At 45.7% G+C, this 26,249-nt stretch overlaps 1 protein-coding gene and 1 long non-coding RNA gene across 11 annotated transcripts; one reads left to right on the plus strand and one right to left on the minus strand.

Annotated features, from left to right (window-relative positions):
- Positions 1-1,844: 1,844 nt before the first annotated feature.
- On the minus strand, positions 1,845-9,433 carry VGLL2 (vestigial like family member 2). 8 transcript variants are annotated; one of them, XM_046938865.1, is made up of 5 exons: positions 9,124-9,381; positions 7,354-7,645; positions 5,656-6,153; positions 5,433-5,491; positions 1,845-4,812 (listed from the first exon to the last, which is right to left on the minus strand). In XM_046938865.1, the coding sequence occupies exons 1-5, from the start codon at positions 9,364-9,366 to the stop codon at positions 4,729-4,731; spliced, it is 1,176 nt and encodes a 391-aa protein (XP_046794821.1). In that variant the 5' UTR covers positions 9,367-9,381; the 3' UTR covers positions 1,845-4,728. The 8 variants fall into 8 exon arrangements, with proteins under 8 accessions (XP_046794821.1, XP_015139952.1, XP_015139951.1 ...); XM_015284466.4 differs by having other exon boundaries at positions 1,926-4,651; positions 9,286-9,433; XM_015284465.4 differs by having other exon boundaries at positions 1,926-4,812; positions 9,286-9,433.
- A 149-nt stretch (positions 9,434-9,582) lies between these two features.
- LOC101749120 lies at positions 9,583-24,531 on the plus strand. 3 transcript variants are annotated; one of them, XR_005858185.2, is made up of 4 exons: positions 9,583-10,077; positions 10,628-13,554; positions 14,693-14,807; positions 17,197-24,531. It is a non-coding gene; the product is annotated as an uncharacterized LOC101749120 (long non-coding RNA). The 3 variants fall into 3 exon arrangements; XR_005858184.2 differs by having other exon boundaries at positions 10,628-10,824; positions 13,403-13,554; positions 14,693-24,531; XR_211953.5 differs by having other exon boundaries at positions 14,693-24,531.
- Positions 24,532-26,249: the final 1,718 nt, after the last annotated feature.

Below are 26,249 nucleotides of genomic sequence, written 5' to 3' on the forward strand. Positions count from 1 at the left end.
GCGCTAACTTCACAAATATTTCAACCACGGAAACAGCAGATATCAAGTGTCCCTTTCCTGATCCAGCTCACTGTGACCGCAGTTAAATACACAGAGGGAGCTGTGCAGGTCTGTCAAGAGAAAATAATCATTTGTGTCTGTGTGCAACTGGGGCTGTCACAGCCCTTTAGGATTCTTCTTGTGAAAAAGAGTTTTATTCTGCTGGGCCAGGGATTCAGACCCAGCTCCTACTGCTAGAGTGCAGGACTGGAAACCAATGTGCTGGCTCTTCTGGTTCAGTTCTGCTTCTTGTACAAGTACTGACGCTTCAACCACAGACAAGAGGTGCTGATGACAAAGCTCATGTTCCTCATTGTGGCACCCCTTTGCTCCTTGTGGCTGCAGCATGGGACTGGTGGTGGGTGCAGGAGGGAAGGGGCTGGGTAAGCAGGGAGGGCATGAGCAGGGGTCAGCTGATGGAGCGAGAGGAGAAATGAGGAAGCGGAATGGGGAGACAACTTGTAGCCTGATCATGCCAAGTGAAAGAGGAGGGAAGATGCCTGCAGTGGTCAGGTGGGTCTGCACCCAGGAAGGTCAGGCAGGAGGAGAGGGCATAGAACTCCTCACTGCAGGTAGTGCCTGTAGGTCTGCTGTACAGCATTCATGCATTGTCCCTGGTCATGGAAGCAGTAGGAAGTGTGAAGCAAAGTAACTCCTTAGGCATAATTAAAGATGGACACTAACAGTGGGACTCATCTGGTCTGACCTGCTCACCAGGATGGCCAGTTCAGAAAGTGGGCTGACTGGAAGGAGGTCAACAATAGCTCAGTTCCCAGGACTGCAGCCCCACATCTTAATGGAAGGTTTTTTTCCTTTTCTTTCTTTTTCTCTTTCTTTTTCTTTCTCCTTCTTCTTATTTTTCCTTTTTCTTTTTCCTTTTTTCCCTTTTCTCTTCTTTCCCCATCTCTCATTCCCACTTCCCTACACAGCATTGCTTAGCCCTCAAAGCAAGCACCTCACTGCTCCAAATAATCTCACCTCGTCTCTTTCCCTTTTGCAACTGCTCCTCTGGGTGGCAGGCCAGGGAAGCCAGCCAGGACACCACAACCCCCCAAGGAGCTGACTCGCCTTTCTGTAATCAAAAGGGCATCTTAATTACACTCCTTGCCCAGAAATAAGATGCACGAGAACTGCCAGTCAGAGGCCTTGGTGCATCTAAAGCCATCCACAGCACTTGCCTTCCTTTTAGAAAGGAACCAACCTTTAAGCCCTCGCTAGAACTTGTTGTGAACCTTAATAGGACATCAAAGGCAAAGTGAGAAGGGACTGCTTCTGACCCAGCAGATGCATTTCCCTGGGGACAGGCAGGGCAGGAGCCAAGGGAGGTGCAGAGATTTCAGGCTCTCTCCTCCCTTCCTCTCCTCCTTTCCCCTCCCCTAGGGGCTCTCATGCAAAACCCACTGGGAGAGGTGGTAGGAAGGAAGAAATATTCACCCTAAGGCTAGCTGACAGAAGACTGCACATGCAGAGGCACATATTTATTTGTCTTTAAGAAGCCCTGAACTGCATCCTTGCAACTGCAGCTATACCAGAGGGAAATCTTTGTTAAAATGAAGCAGACTCTGTGCCTGATTGCCCCTACACCCACTTCAGCATCACTCTGGAGCAGCTCTGAGCCCTTTGCCTCCTGCCCCAGAGCCCATATGGACTGTCACAAGTTATGTCTGTTTGTATGTCACCACTGAAACAATCTGTTTGCTTGAGTATGGCTGGAGAGCAGTAGCCAGTACAAAACTGCAGGCAGAAGGGAGACCAAAGGGGTCTGCGAATGGCATGTAAGATGCATGTAACGCAGAGAAAGCATACCTTTTGCATTCACAGATTTCTTGTGCACATTCCTGATTAAGCAATTAATCTATGATGCAAAGAGGAACAAAACAGATGTATGAAATAGCACCGAGGTTTTATTTACACTGCTATTGCATTAGGAGACTCACTCACCCTGTGCTGGGCAGCATAACGCTCAAGGTGAAGTTTCTGCTCTGGCAATACAAACTGCAGCCCTCACCCTGCACGGCTTCACTCCCAAACCTCAGAGGCAGTGGTGGGGGCAGCCTCCCACAGTCAGGGCAATCCAGTGAGCAGAACACTGCTGCAGGGTTTCATCAAAACACCCTCAGACTGCAGCGCACCCAAAGTGGGAGCCTTTTTAAGAGTGGTTTGCATAGCACCTAACACCACAAGCCAAAGACTTGCCTTTGTGTATAGGTACTTCCACAGTACAGCAGTAAAAATATATTATCTGGAGAACAAATATCATTAGCAATAGTCGTGTATTCTTGGTTGGAAATGCTTCCAGCCAAAAAGAATGGTAAATGTCAGTCCAGTAAATGACTGCTTACATTAATGTATACAAACATATATGGGCTGTGTTGCCCAGTCCTCCTCATTAGAAGAGGGGAAAAAAATGGAAGAAAAAGGGAACAATTGCACAGTCTACACAAGAGCCAAATTAAACTTAAAAAAAATAAAATAAAAAAGGAAAAAAAAAAAAACCCTAAAACTTTAAAAACAGCCTAAAGAAAATGCAGGTGACTGTCCACAGGGTGACCTTGCCATCTTCAAACCTCTGCAGCAATTAAGTTAAATGCCATTTTTAGTTATTTTTCTCCTGCTGAGTGCTGCTGTCTTCCTTCATGATAGAAGCCTTAGAACATTTGTGGCTTAACCAGCACTACAAAATCTGGAGCCGTTTGCTTGCCCTTTCCAGCCTGCCAGCTAGCTGAGGGCTGTGACGACATGCCTGTGGGTTTGTCCGGCTGAAGCACCACCACAAGCCGCCTCCTGCCCTTTGCCCAGCTCTGGCCAGGGATGTTCTACCCTCTTTTTATTTCAAAGCAGCTCCTTGCCAGCTTCACACAATATTTATTCTCCCTGCTTTGTTGTTTTCTTGCTGTTAATGTTTCTGTTCTTCCCCATAAATGTACTTCTAGCTGAGATGGAACTTAGGAGCAACAAGTTCTCCATTTCCAACACAGTGAACATTTTGCCAGAGTGTCAGAATGTAAAATCCCCTATCACATCACAAAAGTCTGTTTCCTACTGCTTCTCCTGGTGTCAGAGGGATGACGTCAGGACTCTTCTCTCACACGCACTGAACTTTGTCAGCCTTCAAAGACATTGCATTAAGAAAAGACAATAAAATGAAACACCGTAGTGTTGGGATCTGATGCTTTGCCTGTAAAAGTGTCAGCTTGCAAGCATAGGGTGAACTTGCTATTTCTGCACTGTTTAATTAGTCATTTGACCCTTTATAATAACATTTTAATGTACCAGTGCAGAATAGCACAGTGCAAAATACAGTCCCCTCTTCTATCAGCTTTATGAAGAAGCACCTCTATGGGGTGCCACCCTTTCTGCAGTCTATCCTACAGAGACACCCTATGCTAAAAGGCAGCATTGCCACAACATTGCCTATTCTTGTCTTTTGTATTTATCACCATACTTTCTACTCATGAAGAATATATTTTCGACTGCTGGCATTTCTAGTTAGCGTTAATGCAGACTAGTAAAATAACTCACTCCATCCACATTGCAGGTATTTATATTCTCCTTTTTCATCCTGAAGTTTCTAATCTGCCTCATTTCTCTTTTACAGTTTTAATCCCCTATAAAAGCACGCAGTGTGAAAGAAGGAATACCTTTAATGCAGCTTTCCTACTGTTAAATAGATATCTTATTCCCCCTTTCAAACCAAAACAAGACAATTATTAAAGTGACAAAATGACAGCAACAAGTAGACAAAGGGAAGCGTTAGAGGCAACCCAGACCTATTGTCCCACATGTGCCTTTCCTTCTGGTGTTCCCCTTAAAGGCCCTCAGGTTGAGGGCGAGCAGTTTTTCCTGGGTTTCCTTTCTCCCCCTTCTTTAAGAAGGCTTTGTTTTCACCATAAAATATTCCTCGTAAAAAAAAAAAGAAAAGAAGAAAAGAAAACAAACAACCATTACATATTCAATGCAAATGTTATGTCAAATTCTGACAAGTGCCACCTTGGTTTTCATATTTCTGGAGTTTGAACAGTTGTCCATGGAACAGCTGCACTTCTGTAAGCCCAAGGCAGGTGGCCCAAGCTAGACGCTTGCCACTCATAACCACAATGCTGAAAAATCTGACTAGCTCCTCAGTAGTCCAAAAATGCTAGTGAGTTCCAGTTTCTTCTCCTTTTACTTTTCTGCAATGTAAGAATCCAGTTCAAAACTGCTAAATAGTTTTTCCCATGTTGAAATCAAGAAATAATTTTCACTGCCATAAAAAAATATTCACACCACTGAAATAACCACGATTTCCTCTGTCCCTTGTAAAAAGGCCAGTGGTTTTGCATCACCATTCGTGACGTCATTTGACTCTTTTAAAACAGTCCAACTGCAGTTCTGGCTGTGGAGTTTGCTTAAATAGTTCATGGTCTTTGGCTCTCCTCTCTCAACAGAAGGGTTTTCCTCTCCAAAATAAGTCTAAAGGATCATCCTTGCAAAGCCAGGTTGTTTTAAGTCCCGTTGTCTGTCCCCAAGCTGCAGGGCCATGGTAGGCTTGGAAAAGGGCAAGGGGGTCTGGGAGGCTCTGAGTCAACTCGTCAGCTCAGAAGGGGTCCACCACAGAAGGAGTAACGCCGAGCTGCAAACCAAGACCAGAAGCTGTTACAAACTGACCCGACTTCAGCTCTGAATGCCACCATGCCTAGAGGCAGAGATCTACAGGAGAGAGCCAGGGGAGGAAGAGTGAAGGACAGCTCTAAAACCAGTACAGATCCTTGCTTTTGTCCTGAGGCTGCAAACCTGAGAATGGAGAGAAGAAAAAAGGGAAGAAGAAAAAATAGGTACAGGCATTTAAGGAAAGAGAAAGACAAACTCCATTTCTGCCACATGAGATCAGAGGCTCAGCTGAAGCCTGGGCTCCCTAGGGCTAGAAGAAAGCAGTGAAGCGAGAAGAGCCCCGGCTGCAGTGAGGACAGACACATGTCTCTTTTTAACCTAAAGTGAGGTTGCAAGGAGCCACCGGTGACTGCGGTCACCAGGCTTCATCATGAGGAACCTAAGCAGCTGAGCAAGGCTTTCCTTGCTTCCACAGACACCACCCGAGGAGCTGGCACTGCTGGTCATGACTCTGTCCCCTCTGCAGCACCACTATGGGCATGCAGCTCTACATTCTGGTGCCTGGCCAGGGGCAGGCCACCAGCACTAGCCTCCCTGGTTACAGGGATACCTGTTGCCCTTACATGCTCAGCAGATACGATAGCATTTTTTGAAAACTGGGAGAAAAAAGTAAGCAGAGGAAACTGTTTAGAAAGCTGCAGAAATTCACAGAGCTGTGCGACTGCCCTGTGGCAGGGCTGAGCCACAGCCCTCAGGGCTCCATCAGGCTTCCAGCACAGAGCAAGACCCAAAGCAAGCAGTACCTCAGAGCGTGTCTTGGGAGCCAGAAATGTGGAGTGGGTGACACATTGCCCTTGTTTGCCTGGCCAAGGAATGCAAAGAAGGACACACAGGATGGGTTGGGAGCTCACACACCCATACGTTTCCTCTAGCTGCCCTCTAAACAGAGCCCTCCCCTCCCACCACCTCAGGGCAGGGGTAGCCCTGAGCTGGGGGGACCCCGAGGGGCCAGGGACCTCTCTTCACCTGCGTCCACGTTGAGGCCAAGGCTCTGTGCCACATCTCCTGCCGCATTGGGGAAGGGTCCCGGTGTCGTCCAGGCAGCAGCAGGGCCCGCCTCGCCCTTGCCCAGCTCGCAGGGTGGGCTGACCGGTGTGGGCACAGCAGCAGGAGTGAGGCGATGGGGGCGGACGGAGGCGGTGGGCACCAGCAGGGAGCCGTAGCGAGGGTCAAAATGAGGGCCGTAGACCTCGTGCATGGCCGTGGGGCGGGGGTAGGCCGTGCTCTGCGTCCCGAGGTAGGGGTGGTGGTGGTGGTGGTGGTGGGCGTGATGCCAGGCCTCAGGACCACCCTGGTGTAGGTGGCCGTGCAGGGAGGCTGGGGCATAGGGGTCCGCGGTGGTGAAGGGCAGCTCGCTGTGGGCAGCCAGGGGGCTGCTAAGGGTGACAGGGACCGAAGAGGGCTGGTAGGTGCTGTTCCAAAAGGATGGGGGGAAGCTGCGCTGGCTCATCGGGAAGGAGCCATCTAGATGCAGAGAAAAAGGAAAGGTGGATGAGCACTCCCAATCCTGGTATCTGACTCCCTAGGGCTCCTCTTCACTCTCATGCTGCGATTATCTTCCAAACAACAACCAAACCCACAAAACTGCTCCCCGGCAGCCCTCCCCAGCCCACTCATCCAGCACAATTAGCCCAGGGCTGGAGCAATTTGCTCCAGGCTTCTTCAGTACTTCTTTAGGTAAAAGATTGTTATCTAAGGTGAGAGAAACACCTTTTTCTCTCAGACTGGAAACTGAGTCAGAACCATTATGAACCACAGCAATTGTCAAGGTTGGATTTCTCTCTCTCTCTCTCTCTTTTTTTTTTTTTTTTTTTTTGGTACTAATCTTCCTCTTGAAGCATTTACGCTCAACACCTTAGAGGATACCCAGCGCTGCCAGGAAAGCATCTGCTTCCTCAGTGTAGTTTCAAAGCAGTCAGGAACAGCATGAGATGCGCAATCAGCTTAAATGCACTAAATCTATGTGGGGGTGATTTCCCTGTCTATTGCACTGGACTTATGCCTGTTTCTTGGGGCTCTTGTTAGCATGTCTGGGAAGTATTCTGCAGCTCTTTGAGGATTGACAGGGCAAAGGACGAGGACCCTGTGCTTTTCTTGCCCAGTGTAAAGTGTAATAGAGATAACTAATAGTGGAGAAGTAGATGCTATGCATTACTGATTGTGAACAGTGTTGCCGATACAAACATTTGTCAGGGAGGTACGTCAGCTCTGCACCTTCTGGTGTTACTCAGGAGAAAGGGAAGCAGTTTCTGAGGAGCTAAGAAATCTTTCAGCTTTCAGTGCTGAGCATCTTCCACTTGTGAAATACTTTAACCGGTATTTCATTATTAGAAAACTGATGGGAATTCAAGGAGAGAGTGAGCAATCAGCTCTCAGTGGGGCAGTGGCAAGTGAGGGATGGTCCCTGGAGCTGCTCTGTGACAACGCCTGAGGTCAGGTGTTCCCTGCCACCCCAGGCACCCCATGAGCCTATGAGGTGTAAAACTGGGTACAGGTACAAAAGATTCCTGCCTGCATCCGCTTCTCATATTGCTCCCGCCTTCGCTCATCACAGCCCCAAACTCGAAGCCAAGGGACACGGGGGATTCCTGCTGTGGCTCCTAGCCCTGCACCCCCACACCCCCTGCAGAACCCCGGCACCCGCACCCCTCCTCGGTTGCTCACCCCGCCAGGAGCCGGCGTTCCGCGCCGCCTTGGCGCTGCCGAGCGAGAAGCTGCTGGGCTGGCTGAGCGCCCGGCTGAAGTGCTCGTCCACCACGGCGCTGATGTCCCCCTGGAAGTAGGTGAAGAGGACGCACCGGGAGCTGATGTACTCAGCCTCGGGGGGCCTCTCCTTCTCGGGGCTGCACTCCTCCTCCTTGATGCTGGCGGCGGCGTGGCTGGAGAAGGAGCTGCTGGCGCCGGCGCTGCTGCCGCTCTCCGGGGCTTCTTGCATTTTGGAGTACAAGGCGAGTTTCTGGAGGGAGAGAGAGGAAAGGGAGGACGGGAAACGGAGCGACGAGGCGTGCTGGCCCCCGTCCCGGCCCTCCGTCCCCGTGCCAGGCGGGATGCAGCGCCCGGGCCCGCTCCGAGTTCCATGCGGGAGCTGCGGTCCTGCCGCACCCCCGGGGCGCCCGAGCCTGGAAGTGCCGGGCGGGACGGGCGCTGCCGGGAGCGGGGTGACGCCCGGGACTCAGCTCCCGGCACGAAGTTCCGCACGCAGAGGCGCTTTGCGGGCCGGATCCCGGCACCGGGGGAAAGGCAGAAGAGCGACCTACAAAACAAAGCGGAAAACGGGAGGAAGGGGGAAAAAACCAAAGCCCGTCCGCTTCAAACACGTCTCGGGGCAGAAAGCATTTCTCTGGCCAGCGGGAAGCCTCAGGTATTTCCTACAAGATTGCACAATTTTTACTGGATCCCGGCGGCAGAAATAAAGAGCGGGCGCTCAGAAGTTCGCCGGATGTTTCCCGAGGTCTCTCTGCCCGCAGCCGCCGGGAGCTCCGTAAGATGAGCCGGGGACGCCGGGCCGGACCGGGCCGGAGGAAGAACGAGGGCCGGGCGGGCGGGAGCCCTGGACCGAGCCGCGCGGGATATTTAATAACGTCGCTCCGTGACTGCCGCCTTTCCACTTGGCTGCCGGCTCAGCCATTGAGCTAATAATTAGCCCCCTAAATAATGTCACCCGCGTACGGACGGGCGGGAGGGGGGAGGGTCAAGGTGGGGGAAGACATCATCTGCTATTTGTAACAGGTATGCCGGCCTCGCTGCCAGGGCTGGAGGTGTCCCGCGAGCCGCCACGCCGGGGCTGCGCGGAGAGGGAGCGGAGCGGAGCGTGACCGCCCGCCCCCAACCCCGCACGTCCGGGGCTGCCGCCCGCCCGCGGCCCGGGGCGCTTCCGCCTCTACCGCTCCTTTTTTTCGTTTGCTGGGGAATGCCGCTTTCCTATTCCGAAGCGATAAAGGGAGAAAAAATAAATACATTAAAAAAAAAAAAAAAAAAGGAAGGAAAACACCTCCAAAGAAACACGGGAAGCTGAGAGGTGCGGCAGGTGCTGCCGAGGGAACAGGAACGCGGGGCTCAGCATACAGCCCGCGCTGCACACGCACGGGCATCCCCTTACCGATCTCACCACGCGGCACACGCGCGTCCCCAGGACAACCCGGGGGGTCCCGCCGCCGAGCGGGGCTGGAGCGGGAGCATCCCCGGTAACCCCGCGAAGAGCGGTGCACTGCTACTCCCACGGCGGCGGCCGGGACGCACCCCGGGCAGCCCTCCCTCGCCCTTCCCGGTAGCCCGCTGCAACCCGGTGACATCGCTGCCCGCAGCCGCCGAGCTCGGACGGAGCCCGGCCCAGGAAAGGAGAAAAATAAAAAATAAAAAATGGGGAAAAAAATCCCTTCGGTGCCGTATCGGATCCGAAGTCCCGTTCTCTCCCTCAGTCCCGGCGGTACGTACCGTGCAAAGCCCCGCACCAGGGTGGGATGCAGCCCCGCTTCGCTCACCATCGCAGACTCCGGCTCTTCTCCCCCACCCCCCCTCCCCTTCTCCTTTTCCCTTTTTCCTTTTGGTGAGGCCCGGGGGCCACCCTCCCGACGCCACCCCTCCCACCCCACGTACCTGCGGGTAAGGGCTGTAGGCTGCGGCGAAGTACGGCTTGGGGGGACCATACACTTGGTACATAACATCCAGACAGCTCATGGCTGTCCGCGGCCGCTAATTCGTTTTTCGGTCATCAACTCGCGTTCTGCAGAGCGGAGCAGTGCTCGGCGGGAGGGAGGATCCCGGGGGTTAAGAGGCACGGCTCACTGTGGGAGGAGTGATTGAGGGGTGAGACCGCGCCGCGCTGAGGTCCCCCCCGGCTCTGCCTCCCCCCCACGCAGCGCGGCTCCCTCCCGGCGCCCGCAACCGCGCTGCGGCTCCGCGGGACGGGGGGACTCAACCCAGGGCAGGGAGGGGAGAGCCCCCTTCCGCCCGCCGTGCCGGGGCGGGTTTCCCCGGACGAAGCGGGGACCGTCCTGCAAGGAAGGTAATGCCCCCAGACCCAGAGTGCGCCTGGGAACGCTGCCACCAGAGCTCCGGGATCAGCCGAAGCTGGAGAAAAGTTATCTCACCGGGAGGAACCTTCCTAGAAACGTAGGATGGGAAATGCCGGGAATGAATGAGGATGCTTGTGCACGGTTCCTGTGGTAAAAACAACCCGTAGGGAAGGTAAAGCGGCTTACCCCACGGCTTCCCGGTGAGCGCACGCACACGGACAGGTGAACGCATCCCAACGCAGCTTCGACGGCGGTGTGCAGGAGAGCTCGGTCTGTAACACACGGATGGAGGCTCTCATGTCGGTGCCAGCTCCTGAAGCATCCATAGCATGGCTCATAGCGACTGAGGAAAGGGACCCGATTGAACTTAGTTGTAAGGCTTTCGAAATGAAGGCGAAAATACGGGAGGGAGATGAAAGAACGTTACCTGGTTTTCAAATAATAAGGGGGAAAACTGAAAAGAATGAGCACTTTGAATTGTGAAGGCCTGGAATTCTTTCATTACGTTTTAGAAGAAAATCTTTATAATTAAAAAGATTTGCATTTGTCTCTGTTTTGTTTGTCAAAAATGCAGTTTTTATAATCCAGATCCTAGGAGCTGTTGCAAATGCTCATCCTTTGCCAAAAAAATCAGTGCCTCATGAACATAAGTTGTTTGGGCTTTTTTTCTGTACCAGGTGCAGAAAATTCATAATTTAAACATTTTTTTTCCTCCCTCTTCTAATTCAGTAAATTTGTTTTCTGTACTGCAAAGCAGCTCAGAGCCCCGGCTGCACGGCTCAGCCCCAGCACTGCTCCCCGTGCTGCCAACCCAAATCAATTGTGTGCTCATGGCTGGGATGGGAACGAAGGGAAGGACTGCAGGTACCAGGCCTTAAAAAAAGCCGTATCTAACACTCTATGGCTTCATTTCTTCTGTTCAGGAAGCAAATACCCGCAGTAGAGGGAAGGACTCGCCCCATGGCCGGCATCCAAAAGGCTGCGCTCAGTGGAAGAATGCACCAGCTCCCTGCAGCAGGAGCCTGAGGGACCTCACTGGGACCACAGGGCCCCTCTCCCAGCCTGGTGTCCCCCACCAGGCAGCGTCCCCATCCCGAGGAGGTTGGGGTCTGTCTCAAAGGTATCAGTCTGCTGGGTGACACATTTACAAGTGAGTACACTTGGAACATGCGCTCTGAAAGCACAGCACATTTCCCTGCTGGTTGCACAAGCTCTTCTCCGGTGACTCTGTGCAATAGCAAAGGTAACACCTGACCCTCACCATGGCTGAGCATGTGCTTCGTGCAAGGAGAAAAAGCAAAGTGCAGCAGCAACAGGCGACTGTGTGCAACGGTGTGGCAGAGTCCAGGCTGCATCCCCTGGAGTATCTCTCCCTGAGGGCTGAATTGAGTGGGTTTACCTCACCTCCAAGTACATGTTACTGGAAGCGGCGCTAATGTGGCTTGGTGTGTACACAGCTACTTGACTGTAAAGCTGCCTCATGTAAGACATGAGCAAACTGTTGTACTTCAAGGCAGAGCAGTGCGAGCATTCATGAAAAAGTGTCGGCATTGTTTTAGCACTCTCTGAAATCAGTCTCCATGTAGGAAATTATCCTGGAATTCTTGGGTCAGCATTATATTCAATAATGATCTCACTGCTTAAGTATAATTATATATAAATGGTTTTTCTTGGTCCTAACTAAAGGACTTTAGGTGAGTTGACTCACATAAAGAACAACAAAGGCTTGAAATAAAACCATCTGAGTTATCCTAGAGAGAAAATAATGATAGCAATGAGGGAAAGAACATTTTTAGAAAGGATATTGGCTTAGAGCTGGCTGTGTACCATTAAAGCACTGGCATGGGCCTCAGCCTGTGTTCATAGGCAGGTAATGTTCCACTGCAGTAATGTGAAAAGGAAATCTCGTTTTGTAGCTTCTTGCTATGGCTGAAGAATGGTGGGCTCTGACAAACAGGGAGTTGCAGAGCCTTGCAACATGCCTTGGGCGCATTCCTATAACACAATCCAAAGTTATCTTCTAATTAAGCTGCAATCTTTCACAAAAGAATGGGGCATTACTGTGAACAGTCCTCTGGACAGGCAAACGCCCCATCAAACAAAGCATTAACACTCAGAAATACGGGGACAAAAAGGCAAGGGAAATGTGACAGGACTGACAGCATGTGCTGCTCACCATCTCTGTGAGTGCTGCATCCAGCACCAGCACCACACCCTGTGCACAGCGATCTCCCTAGCCAGCATACGATTCAGGAATTAAACATGTATCAGCCAGTAGAGATCCTTCTGGTTTTGAATCAACCCAAATGAATATCTTATGCTGTTGATAACACACTTTTTCAGAAGCTCGGGGAAACTAATATTGACTCCAGGGAGGCACAATCTGCCAACTGGGAGAGACCGCGGGCTGCAAGGGGAATTCTGCCCCTGCCTTAGCAGTCTGTCGCTGTGCTCAACAGCCTTCAGTGCTTCCCACTTCCACTTGGAGTAGATCTGGCTCCAGCTTCCAGCTGTTGCTTCCTGTAATGCCTTACTGCACATAGCTGAAGTGTCCTTTCAGATGTAATATTTTGTGAAACCTTTTTTATTCCACATATTTATCTTTTCTTTTTTCCTGAGAGAAGACACAGATACACCTCCTTAATATTCCGAAGACTTTTTATACCTTTTTATACCATTTTTCTTGTGCTCTGTGCAGTTTTTCAACTACAATTGTAGAATTTTGAAACAAGAACTCGTTACTTACTTTTACCCTCTTTTGCCAGAGGTGTGTGTGAAGTAAAGTACCTTCTTAGCAACTTCTGTTTATGCTTGAGGATTGCATCTATTTATTTGTCTGTTTGTTTATCTGTTTGTTTGTTTGTTTATTGCCACAACAGAATTTTAAAGACAAGGAGTGCACGCTTCCCCGCTTTCCCACTGGGACCTCTATGTATTTTCGCTATTAGAAGTCCAAACTATGGACTACACTGTGATGAGGACAGATGGTAGGGGGTTAATTCTGATGCTTCTTCCGAGCCGTCATATAGCTGACTGAGACTGCACACAACCAACTCAATGCTTTGGCGATGCCATGCAATCATATGACACCTGCTCGTGCTGCCCATAGTGTCATTCTTTCCAGGACCCTTTCCACTGCCCACCTGCTGTGTTCCTAGATGTGCAGCACTGCTACTGGCTCCATTCACATGCTGCTTGCTTGAAAGTGCCCGCAGGCTTACCAGCAGGCTCGGGTCTTTCCATATGTCCCATTTCCCATCTTACTCACCAGCCTTCTTGCCAGCACATTACCTACAAAATTTATTGGTCAGATTTTATATCAATTTTCAAATTGTCCGTGAGCATCTTGAACAGTCCACAAACTATCTAATACAAATACTCCTATATAATAAAGATTTTCTGCTGCTCCAGTTTTATGCATTTTTGTCCATTTTTTATGTGTTTCGTTTTTGTGTGTAACGTCTCCTCTATGAGATGTTAACTTCGGTTTCAACAGGCTTCCTGTTTCTGTGCTCTTATTTTAGTCTCAAATGTCTGAAGGGTTCAGTGCATACCTAACTTTAAGTTAGACATATAATTGGTGGGTTTTCAGGGGTGAAATCTGGCTGAAATGAATGAAGATTAACACCTCCATTTTTGTTTCTTATCCATGTAGTCCCTGTGTTCAGTCTTCCTAAAAGATCTCTGTTTCTTCTTAGGACACGGCAACTGTTACCATGGTTTTCTCAGCATTGTTTCTGAGGTGCAGTCCCTGGGTCCATGTGGGTGAAGATTTCAGGGTCAGAAATTGCTGGTTTGATTGCATTCATGGGCACTGAATTCATGAAGCTTACAGATAAAATTCAGCATGGTAAGGACATGTACCACTGATCTTCTCTTCTTCACTGTCTCGAGGAACTCAGTTTTGTTTCGCATTTAATTTTCAATCTTACACCATTTTGTAGTGAATTTTGATCTTTCTTTGAAGGAGTGTTTTTCTCTCTCTCTCTTTTTTTTCCCCTCTCCCCGTTGCTCTCCAAACTGACTGCTGGCTGTTTTTTCATGACGTGTGCAGCTACTACTGGGTAACGGTTTGTATAATGCATCTGCTCCAGCAACGGGTTCTGCAGCAGCTGGAGTGCATGCAGTGATTTCCCCTCACTGATGCATTTCAAAGAGCTGCAGAGGGGCCGGGTCCGCATCTGGTGTATGTCACTCACTCCTCTGGCCCAATCCTCTCTGCCCATCAGCCTGTGGCATCACCTGTCCCTGCTCTGCTGATTGCGGCAGATGAAGAGATCATTGTGCAGGGCTGGAAGGGAAGCCTAGAGCTGTCATGAGGGAATAGATTAACGTGTGAGAAGACACTAGGCACATTCAACATGGGGCTTGCTTTCACAATGTTAAGGCTCATGGTAGCTTTTTAATGAACTGGTATGAGGATAGGCTTGGTCTAGTCCTCAGAGGCAGAAGTAGCAGCTTTTGAGATGCATGCACCTCAGCACATTGGGATCTGAGCTGAATCACTGCATGCTTCTGCTTCAAAGGCACAGAACCACCCAAGTCACCCCACCACCAAACTGGGCTTGTTCCAAGATGCATTCACCAACATGTTCTATTAGTATTTTTTAGTATTTATATATAATACATAGAATGCATATTTCCTTATCGGCACTCATGACAAAGAGACAGTATCAGGCAAAATGTTCCCTAACAATGATCCCCAATCATAAAATAGATTTTTTTGTCCTGATTTGTTATGCATATTTTCATTACTAAGTGGTGAAAGTAGGAACAGACAATGCTCAAGCCCCATTGAAATTGCTTAAGCACAGACTTATTAACACAATATATCCACTTCTTTGCAATAACCACACACTGTGATTTTGATGGCACACAGTCATACATCCACAGGTTTTGCTTTGGAAAAAAAAAAAGGAAAAGAAAAAAGTGTTATAATTTCTATAAATGTTTTCATTTTAGGAATGTTTTCCTTTTCACCTTTGCAGATAAAGTTTCAGACAGAGGGAGGTAGGTGGCAGAGGAAGACTGCAGCTTGAGAAAGTGAGTAGCTAGATGCAAGGAAACAACAAGACTGCCAGATTCTTAGCTGAGCATAAACAGGTAATGTATATGCTTTTATTTTTGTCTGCTCCTACTTTTGTGTAATAAAGACAACACAAAGCTAGGAAGGGAAAAAGAAAGATTCCCATTTGCTTCCATGATTAAGCCTTTCATGAGTGGGACCATCTATTGTTCAGAACAGGCAACAGTCTATCATACTGGAGGGGCTCACTGGTTCATTTCAATTTTCTTCAATGTGTATTTGGTTAAGCCTCAAGAAAATATCACTGGGAAAATGTCAAGAATATTTTTTTAAACAAAATAAGTGTAAAAGAGTAAAAAGAAAATTCTCAGCAAAATACTGGAGGTGGAGCCATGGTACAGGGAATTGTGTTCTCATCTCCTGGAATTGCCCCAAATAATGTAGCTCCTGGGCTGAGTGCAGATAGGTGTGATTTCAGAAGCTGAAAAATATCCTGACTTCCTTAAACTGAACAAAATCCCCATTTTAACATTTCTTATGGCCATACAAAATGAATTTCTTAATCCTAATGGTTGCAAAAGATAATCCCATCTTTAGAAGTAAACCTGGAACAGGAAAGAGGGAGAAAGACAATAAGAAAGGAAGGTATTGCCACAGCAGATATGCACCCAGCACACATGAGGGAGGGTGGGATGAGACAAATTAAAACATCATTTTATTTTCTTAGTAATACCTACTACTGAAGCCTAACACACTGGAAACAATCATATTGTAGCCCAGCCAGAGGCTGTGCCATAATTTCCTGTTTGTACCGATGTAGATTTATCTCACTTAATATGGAAAGATAATAAAATAATATGCAAGGAATTATTTATAATAAGTAATGATGCACCAGATATGTAACTTGTGCCCCATGCCCCTGCTTGTACAAAAATAAATAAATAAATAAATAAATAATGGTTCTAGAACAAGAACAAAATTATAGATCCCAAATAATATTTATTGCACATCAACAAAGGGAAATGTGCATACCAGGTTTCATGTGCTGGGATGATCACACAGGATGGATATACATTTTCGAAAAGGATCTTTTCTCATGCTGAGGTAGACACTTTCCTGAACTGTGAGGTGTTTTACATGTACACATAATTCAACCAGTGGGGTGGCAGAGAGGGTAAGAGCCAGCAATTTATAGACACTATGCTGTTTTATACTTCTCCCATGATAATGCTTCCTTCTGAAATCATCCAAAGATGACTTGCATGTGTTGGAGTACTTCTGGTCTATAGAGTGGAGATGGAAATGGCATCATAACAAACCGAGTTTTTGAGGTGCAGATTCAATTTATAAACCAAGCTTTAAAAAAATATATATTTTTAGACTACGTAACAGAGAATGAAAACTCAATTCAGAGAGTTATTCCAGTTTGGGAAATCTTTTAAAACTCCTGGTGTAAGCTGCTAAGAGCCAAATGCACAGGAGAACATGCTTCGAGTTTCTGTTTCACAAGAAGTGGATAGGCAGAGCCTTGTTTAGGCTCAGAATTTGGCATTACTTTTTGACAAGTGTTTGAAGAAATTTTTTGTAACTCACAAACAGTTCACTGACTGGGTAGAAGGATGGCATACTGTAGAGGAGAGCACGAATTCTGAACCATTTATGTGTCCATGGTTGTTGAGATAGTACAACTGCTGCATTAGATAAACTGACGTGCCCTCCATCATGGCATTACTTTTTGTTACACTCTTGGTCATGGGGAGCAATTTTACAATTGACATGGCCCTTGTCCTGATGTGCCCCTCTATCCCCAAAGATGGCATTACTGTGGAAGGTGTTGCTCCACAGTGCAGGGATCCCCTACAGGGCAGCTGGTAGCAGAAGAAGTGGGGGGTGGTTTTCAGAGAAATCAGAAATGGGCAAGAAAAAGCTGTTGGGAAATGTCTGCCATCAGCTCCACACTTGAGAGGAAGAGCAGGAGCCCCAGGAATCTCCTTCCTTTCCCGCATGCCCTGTGCTGCGTTCCAGCCTCCTGCACACCCGAGGACAGAAGCATGTCTTTCAGTATGCCGTGTCTTTCCAGCATGTGCGTGCCAAGCCATACTTCAGTCTCTCGCCTTCCAGCACCATGCAAACTCCACAGTCCTCACATTCCCGCAGCACTGGACACCCCGCTCTTACCTCTTGCAGTTGGTAGCACAGCTTGCTGATGTGCTCCAGGGAAAACCTAGAGCAGATTAAGGGGTACTGTGTTCCTTTATAAAAGAAAATCCCCTCATGCTCTTCACCAGAGATTCAGAAGTTGGCCACAAATCTTTTTTCATGTTACTTTTGTGTATTACCCTGACAGAGTGTCACCCCATAAAAATAGGGCAGCATTCATGTGTTCAGCACTATTCAGTTTGCCCTATCCTGGGACTTCTCTTGAAGCTCTCTGAAAAACGCACACTTTTCCTTCATTCCCAGCAGCATCCTAAGAGACTGCCACATGACACCATTCTATGCTTCTGTTATTTGAGAAAAGCAAGATGACTCCCACTCCATGAATTGTATCAGTGTTAATCTCCTAAATCAGTGATGCTGCCTCACGGCTTTTACATAGATGAGAGAAACCTGGCACAAGGGTAAAATAAACTTTCCAAAGAGTATTCAGGGCATCCCGAGACCGCATGTTTTCGTCCAAGTAGTTACATTGCTTAGGTCAGAAATGTGCTTTCTTCCGCATTTAGGCAATTGCATGGTGCTGAATTGACTCTAGATTCAAAAAACAGTGAGGAGAAAAAAATATTATATGTTATAATTAATTTAGTAGAAAGGCAACTATTTCTAAGCCAATCCACTTTTTTTTCTTCAGCAGTGCTTCTTTGTATTCACCAGCCATTTTTCTGTACTAAAGATATAAATCAGTTCTAAATTTATCTGCCAATACAGAGTGAATCCTTTTGCTTTTCAGAGAGAATAAAAATTATTTACAATGCATGTGAAAACATACACAAAAAATATGTATTGTCTTTCACATTGAAGAGCACCAAATGTACTGGAAGTTGTAGGTTGCATGTCTGCTAAATTGTTCCCACCAAGATTATTTGCCTACTTATTCGTCTACCTATCTGAAGATCTGCCTGTCTATTTACCTTCCTATCTATCCGCCTAACTTCTTATCTACCTAATAGCCTATTATACTAATATTCTTAAAATGATCAAATACATAAGTAAAGACAATTTGAAAGGAATTTCATGGAAATTCAATGCCTCTGAATACCTGGAAGTCCAGCCTTCAGATCAAAAATGTCTGACACGAGAGCTCCTAATTCAATGGTTGTAAAGAGCACTTTGGTTTCCCAGAGTTTAGTAGATTCATCAGTAAGATTCAACTCCAGTTTATTGTCTTTTGACCCATTTCCAGTTTGCTGTTGTATTCTGTAGAAACAGTTGGCCCAACACATAACCACTGATTTCCCACAACCCTACTGGGTTTACATTTTTCTGTTTCCCTCATCTCTCTGCTTTTTTTTTTAGTTTTCAATAACTGCAAAATGATATCCTTTGGGAACATTAACATCTTTAAAAATCCTGGTACAGATCAATTAGAGTTCAGCTATATAATATACACTACAGATGATGACAATTTAATTCTCCAGTGTTTGATTATTTTGAGACAGCATTCTCTGATGTTATTGCTGTCTGGTGCTTGTTCTGTTGTCATGGGGGGAACATCCACCTTACACCCCACTCTGTCAGAGTCCTCCTGTCAGCCCGTTTTGCTAAAGTCAGCTGGTGTTTCAGCTCCAGGAGACCCCAGTACACCTTGATCTGTAAGCCTTCTCAGGGCAGGTGCTGTTGATACGCAAAAAATGCACCTTCCACTTGCACTGGGGTTTCCCACTCCACCTGCTTGCTAACCTAGAGAGAACAACAGCTGGATAAACAAGAAAATAGATTGATATAAGTGAGGCCTTTAGGAAGGGGAAAAGAAGGTGTGGAGGAAGAACAGAAATTTTCTGAAACATGCTAAATGAGTATTGCCACTATGGGCAACAGCAAATGCAGTGAGGCTGAGCCTGCAGAAATATTTGTTATAAACACAACTCTTTCCAAAAACTATTTTCTTGGTTAATTTACATGCATTGACTGCTTTCTACTGATCAGTTTACATAAATACATGTACTTTTGACTTTACTGATTAAATGGAGTTTGTGACGTCTCAGAATGGAGTACCACTGGTCACTTGGGATGTGCTCCCAAATAAACACATTCTGGCATAATGTGACAAATGTACAGTGAGTAGAATTGTTTATTGTGAAAAAGATAGTAGAAGTGGTTAAAAAATCTATGCATATATACATATGCAAATATACATGCACACATACACATGTATACATGCATATAATGTATGTCACAACTGCCCATACTTTGGAGGAATGCTGGTTTCTGTTTTCTGTAGATCAAATGCCCACATCACCAAAAATGCACTCTCAAACCCACAGTGAAAATCCACAGGGACTGGGGCTCAGAATATTTCCAGTTCTGCGGATATTCTGGACTTTAAAATGTTATAAAACTATATATTTTTCTGTTTCTTTTCCCCCAGTACGTGCTTACTTCTTTAGCTGGTTAGAATGTTCTATTTTTCCCTGGTCCCAATTTGTGAACATATAGGAAAATACTGAGCGAACAGGGAAATATTTTGGAAAAAATATTCCATCCTCATTTGACTCTGGAAAACTCTTTCACTGGTAAAAGTCACCTGTACCAAATTGCCTGTGTTAGTGAGTGAAGTTCTCAGAAAAAATGTGCATATAGGACAACTTACGGAATCAGAATCTATTCTAGAAGTGAATTAAGGCAGGGACAGGGAATAGTTAGGAAAAAATGGGTTTAATTAGGAAAGAGATAACGTAGAATAAATGCAGTGGATGCTCCTCAGTTTATAAAAGTAGTTCAAAGCCATTTCCCCTTTCCATGCTCTTCTGGATCTGCCAGTTTATATCTCCCTGTATCAACATATCACCACTACAAACTAGGGTAGCTGGGGAGTGGTGCATTCTGTAGGATGACCCATAGAGAAGGGTTCCAGTGGCTAAGCTTGCTAGAGAGAGCATCTTTGTGTTATAGATTTGTAGTAGCATTTTTTATTTGATCTCAAGAACATCTTACAGAGGGAAGATCACCTCCTCCATTTTGGCAAATCTTCCAGGCACAAAGGAGTCTTTGGTTGAAAAATGATGTGATCCAACAAACTATCATGACAAGTACTTGCATGTCAGCTGCAGATTACGGTCCATTAGATTTGGGTGCGCAGTGGAGAGAGACCTACCTTTGATAACTCAAAGACAGGAGGTACACTATGTGGGCCATAACCAGGTATTGTAATATGCTTCAAAGAATCTGTGGACGAGAGGATTTCTTGTTTATTACCAGCAATGTCAAATGACAGGTGCGAAATAAATTTTATCTAAAAAGCTTGTGTGATGGTCAAGTTTTGGAGGTGTTGAGAACCAAACACTTTGACATTACACTCTGTGTAGTCATTCCAGTGGTTCATAAACACCTAGTTCTGGCAGTCTGAATCCAGACATCGAGGAAAAAATCTGTGGTGCTGAATTTACTCTGAGCAATCAGAATCTCATCCACTGACCCCCAAAAGATTTAGAGAGACTTTAAAAAGAAATGCTTAAAGCAAGATATACAAATAAGAATTCTGTAAAATCTTTTAACAGTGGTCTTATATACATTGGTTTCATGTTATATAATGGCATGTCAGACATGCTCTGGCTCTATCTGAGAGCTGAGCCCTTTTCACTCAACACAGTACAGAGCACACACAATCCTCAACTGGTAACAACTCCATTCTTCTCATGGACAACATATTTTGGAAGACACTGAGAGACTGTATTCAAAATAAATATAGTGTAAATATGAAAGACGTAATTGTAAAGAAGCATTTCACGCACGTTCAAATTATGCCTGGACAAATTATTTTGTGAGAAAAATAACACAGTGCAGGGAAAAGGGAAAGCACGATTGAGTGGAGTGGACAAAGAGACAGCTCAGATGAGCTTGGCTGAACAGCAGTTACTAGGCTGTAAGAAATGGACACGGCAAATGTACTGCATTTGCTTAAGACTCCATGAAACTCCAGGGAAAACAGAGTATTCATAGAGTGGCTCCACTTGACAGTGAAAAAGTTTCATTATTATTAGTCATATGCTGAGGATGTCAAGGAATTTTAAGGCCGCACTCTTTGCATTTTTAGAGGTTATTAATGAAATAGCATAGCAAGGTGAATTACATTAAAATATTTTTCTAACCATTCCAGAAATCTGGGTCCAAGTTGGCATAGGGCTGGCAAGTGGTGAACTTTTGACCGAAGCTCGGATTGCCGGGAGACACATCCTCCTTGTTAGTTTCGGGTGACAGTTCACTGTACTAGAGACATCCACTTGTGTGTAAAGAGGCGAGTGGGGGAGGAAGATTTAGCACTGCATTTTCACAGGGGCAAGAAATTCCATCCAGCTCAAATGTGTTTTGGCCTGATGCCCAGCTCCTTGTCAAACACATGACCATCACTCGGCTTCCTATTTCTGGCCCAAATCTGGATCCTGGGGATAAGCGAGCCCCATTAGTGGTTAAAATTAGGCAGCCGAGCTCTGACTACACATACTGACTCTCCAACAGAGGGTAGACATATTTAAAACCAAAAAAGAGCAAGATGCACCAAGATTTAATGTTCGCACCATGTATAATCCAAGTTTGGACTCCTATAATGCAAATAGCAGTAGATCCACTTCATGGAAAGGACTTTGTAGGCTTTTCTGACTACCCTCTGACCAAAGATTTCCTATAATGATTGCTAAAGACAAGAACATGTCATTAGGCTTTTCATGGTAGAAATCCGTTGTCTTGGGTTCTTACCCTGTCACGATTTAGTCATACGTTGGACAAATTCTCCTGACTTGAGTATGAAGAACCAGGACATCTGCTTTCTACATGGCTGTACTATAACTGAAAATTTATTTCAAATTAAAACAGCAGCTGACTAACTGGTTGGAAAGTAGACATTTTGGATTGCTTAGTAATCAGAAAATTCACTTTGCCAAAACCAAATGAGTCAAACTGTGAACATACAGACTATTTTACTGGATGCAGCATTTGCTTGGCTAGTGACATTGGTCATGGCAGTCTGTTGGGCAAGGTCCCACACAGCTCTCTGGGTTTCATCGTACTTCCATAGCTTAAAATTCTCTCCTTGAATCCAGTCAAGAAAGACCACTGTCTGTCCTTGGAACGCTTTCCTAAGTTTTTTCCATATATTGAGATGTACCTAAGAAATCAGCTAGGGAATATCAGGTTCGGTAAGCTGGCTCTTGTAGCTGTAGATGTTTTGTTTAATTACAGCAACTTTAAGAAGTGAACATGCATTTCCATGTAGGCTCTGCACCCTTTCTCATCACTGCTAATCTGTGTGTTATAACTCTAAACTGAGAAATGTTGTGAAGATCAAACTGATCTCTTATCATGAGCCATTGCATCGCACAACCACCTGTTCCAGTCAGTCTTTTAAACCTTTTAAAAATGGATATGAATTTAGTATATCCTCTTGTCTCCTCTCTGTGTAAGCTTTTAGGTCTTGTAATTGTCTTGACACTCTGAGAGTTGCAGCATGGTTTCTGCCAGCTATATTGGTGAGGAGGAGCACAAGAACCGCTCCAAGCACATCTGGCTGGGACTGCTTTCTTGGCATCCAGCATCAGGGGCAATAAGGACAGGAAAGGCCCACCTGATGTCTGCTGATCACATAAAGAGACAATTCACTAGTCCACAAGGTGCCTAAATGTGCATGGTAAAAACAAGACTTAAGTTTTATACAGAGAAAAATGTGGTAAGTAAGATAGGCTGGAACAGCACATCCATTGCAGAAAAGTCTGTTAAGGAGACAGCCTGAGATATGTTGTTCTAACAGAAATTTCCAGGAGGTCCTCAGTTACAGCACAAAGCAACATTCTTGAAGTTAGTAAGAAATACACATACTAAACAAAAGAGTAATAAGAAACGTGCCTGATATGCTTTAGTAAATGCCTGCCAGTACTAACAGTCTGGTATTTTAAATGCTTCCAGTCTAATGAAAGCTTTGAAGCCAAAGGAAATACATCTGATACTTGCGGTCTGATAAATCTTTGTGGGTGTGAGCGATGCTGCAGAAGCAGAGAAGCACCAAGTGCCAACTCAGGTGAAACAAAGTGTGGTACCTGCCCCTTGGAGCAGAAGAGGCTGAGGCAGATCCATATCAAATGCTTCAGCACCACATTCTGAGCCCTACCTAGCAGTCATGGGGTATGTGCGTACATTTGCACGTGTGAGTGTTTTAACACTCTGCCACTGCAGTCAAATCAAGCAATATGATGCACGCAAAAGATGGCACACGGTGTTGGTAGATGTTTGGATAGAACATCACTAGTGGTTCAGATCTGGTGCAACAAACTCCTCCCTTTCCTTTCTCCCTTCAGTGCTTTTTGCCCTCTGCTAGCAGGATCTCAGTAGGTTTTTCTGCTGCGTCCAGTCATGTGCTATGCCTGCCCTGCAATCTGCCAGCACATTCCCCATAGTCGCAGTGTGCCAGCAACTGCCACTCAAGAGAGAAGATCAAGAAAATTCCAGGCAAGGCAGAGCCAACCTGTCCAACTGGCAAGACGGCTGTGACCAAGAGTATCGGGGTGAGAGAAGCTGCTCATTTTAGATCTGGTTAACGATTATACGTACATCCTCATTAGAGAGATTTTAACTCTTCAGATTTAAATCTTCTGCTTGATATCTTTCAGTAAAGTTTTACTAAATGTTTTAATAGCAGAATCTAGAGTTTCAAAAAGTGTGTAAAATCCATTTTTAATAGTAATACCTTTATTTAAAACATACAGGGTCTAAACTGTTGTTTGAGTGCCTTGAAACACACATTATCATTTATTTTCTCTGAACACTGAACTTCCCCACTTGCTATTGCCAACCTAGCAGTGTTGGTCCAACTGCCATTTCTGAGTTGCTTATGCTTCCTTTGCTATAAAAAGAGTACTAAACTCACCTTTGATGTCAATGAATGGAACAGCATGCTGATTGTGAATTTCTGAAAAAGTTTAAAAATACATATTAGTGTAGATGGCTGGATTGTCATTAAGGAGATCTTTTTCAGACACGAAGAGCCTGTGATCAGTGCCTGGTCACACACGGCTACTCATCTCAGTCTCCACAGTAGTAACAAATGTCATCTATATACAGAAGCTACTCACGTATCTCTTTTGGCTGACATTATTGATGCTTGTTTTTCTGAACACGTATATCAACTAATTGCTACTGCCAAAGCTTTAAGAGTCAGGTCAAATAATGATGGTTAAGTGACACTTTGAACTCCCAGGGCTCTTGGAAATATGAAAGAACTATTTATGTTGGTTTGATAGAGCTACCCTTTCACTTATCAGGGAGACAATGTTCCCAAAACGTGCTCATTTGCTATGTTTGCTTCTGTACACGCTGATAGTAGCCCTCCCTGAAAACAACACTTCCCTACACTCTTCCTAACAGAAGAAGATGGTGGAGGGGAGAAAATAAAAGCAAGAGGCCTGATTTTGCATCTTTCAGACTGTTGTGATTTATTATCACAGTTCACATCCTTTCTAAATTTTCTGGAGGTTGGATATTCCTAATCCATCCTTAACTTTGCCTACTCAACCAGAAACTGTTTCCAGTTCAGTTTCACCAGAGGAGTTTCCTCTCTGTGATCAGATCTGTTGGTGAACCCTTCTCTGCCCCTTTTTCCAGTCTCTTTCCAGCATCACTTTTTTGATTCTTCAGCTCTTCCAAAATCAACTTCAGAGATCGATAGTTAGGAAGTATTTCTGAACTGAAGAAAAAAATAGGACCAACAGGCTTCCCCTTCAGAACTTTTCCTTTGGGAAATCATAATTAGCTTGTAGAGTAAGAGGAGTGAAATATCCAGAAACTTAGCAGGGTTACACAGACTTCCTCAAAGAATAGTAGAGCAATACATGCTAGAGAGAAAATAAGGATGAATGAAGAAAGAGCAAGTTCCAAATTCTGGTGAGTAGGTAGGTTAGCATTGAAGGAAATCATGTCCTTGGCTATATTTTCTATTAGGGTTTACAGTGTTTCTTCACCTCTTATCCCTTAGGTTACTCACTACCCATGAACCCACATACACTACATTTCACGTAAGCTTTACTTTTTGATTCATTTTTCTCTGCTACAGAAGTAATACAAGTCAATATTCTGATCTATTCTACAATTCCAATGATAGTATCCATGTTTTTCTTTGTTTGCCATTTATAATGAATAAACGTGCTTCACAATGGCATGGCAACCACTACATCAGGCAAACCTCATCTCTTATCCTCAACATTCAGGTGATAGAGATACACTTTTTTAGAGAAACTGTAAGTATTTATTCATTTGGCTGACACAGATATAATTAATTAGCACTCACCTGACACAGTTTACATCATACTTTCATTCATTTGACATTTAATAACTTATTTGTGTCCTCCTAGGCATCCTGTCTATTCAGTGTATTCTGTATAACTAAGACCATGCGCATATCACATTTATATAGTCCTGACTTCTAATGTTTTCTCCACCAGATCCGTGCAGCACTGCCATTCTTGCCCCCTCCTCTGTACTAATTGCTTACACTGGCAATGATGTCTCTATCATGGCATTTGTATCCCCAGGCCTGCAACACAGTGTGTCTGATGAGAAACTTGTACAGCACTTGTATTTCTGCATTCCCCAGACAACAATGAATACAATACAGATTTATGTCTGTTAGAAACTGAAATAGGTTCATTGTCACTGTCATGTGATTGTCCATGCCTCTACAACACTTCTAGTCCACAGAACTTCTGCACTCAGTAGAAGAACATAGTTGGTCATTGCTTATCAAAACAGACTTGCTATTAGGCAAAAAATGGGAGGAATCATAGAATCATAGAATCGTAGAGTCATAGAATCACAAAGGTCGGAAAAGAACCACAGGATCATGCAGTCCAACCATTCACCCATCACCAATGGTTCTCACTAAACCACGTCCCTTAACACAATGTCCAAGTGTTCCTTGAGCACCTCCAGGGTCGGTGAGTCCACCACCTCCCTGGGCAGCCCATTCCAGTGCCTGACCACCCTTTCAGAGAAGCAGTATTTCCTAACGTTCAGCCTGAACCTTCCCTGGCGCAGCTTGAAGCCATTCCCTCTAGTCCTATCACTAGTCACACGAGAGAAGAGGCCAACTCCCAGCTCACTACAACCTTCCTTTAGGTAGTTACAGAGAGCAATAAGGTCTCCCCTGAGCCTCCTCTTCTCTAGACTGAACAATCCCAGCTCCTTCAGGAGGAAGGAATTATCTCGCTCTCTTGAAACTAGCAGTACCTCCTCATCAGTAATGCTTGTAAATTGTGGAGAAGTAGATAGGAAGAGACTTTGTCTGCTTGTTAAACTCCACCTCCTTTTCTTTTGCAGTG

The sequence above is a fragment of the Gallus gallus genome, chromosome 3, assembly GCF_016699485.2.
Source record: "Gallus gallus isolate bGalGal1 chromosome 3, bGalGal1.mat.broiler.GRCg7b, whole genome shotgun sequence".
Taxonomy (NCBI): domain Eukaryota; kingdom Metazoa; phylum Chordata; class Aves; order Galliformes; family Phasianidae; genus Gallus; species Gallus gallus.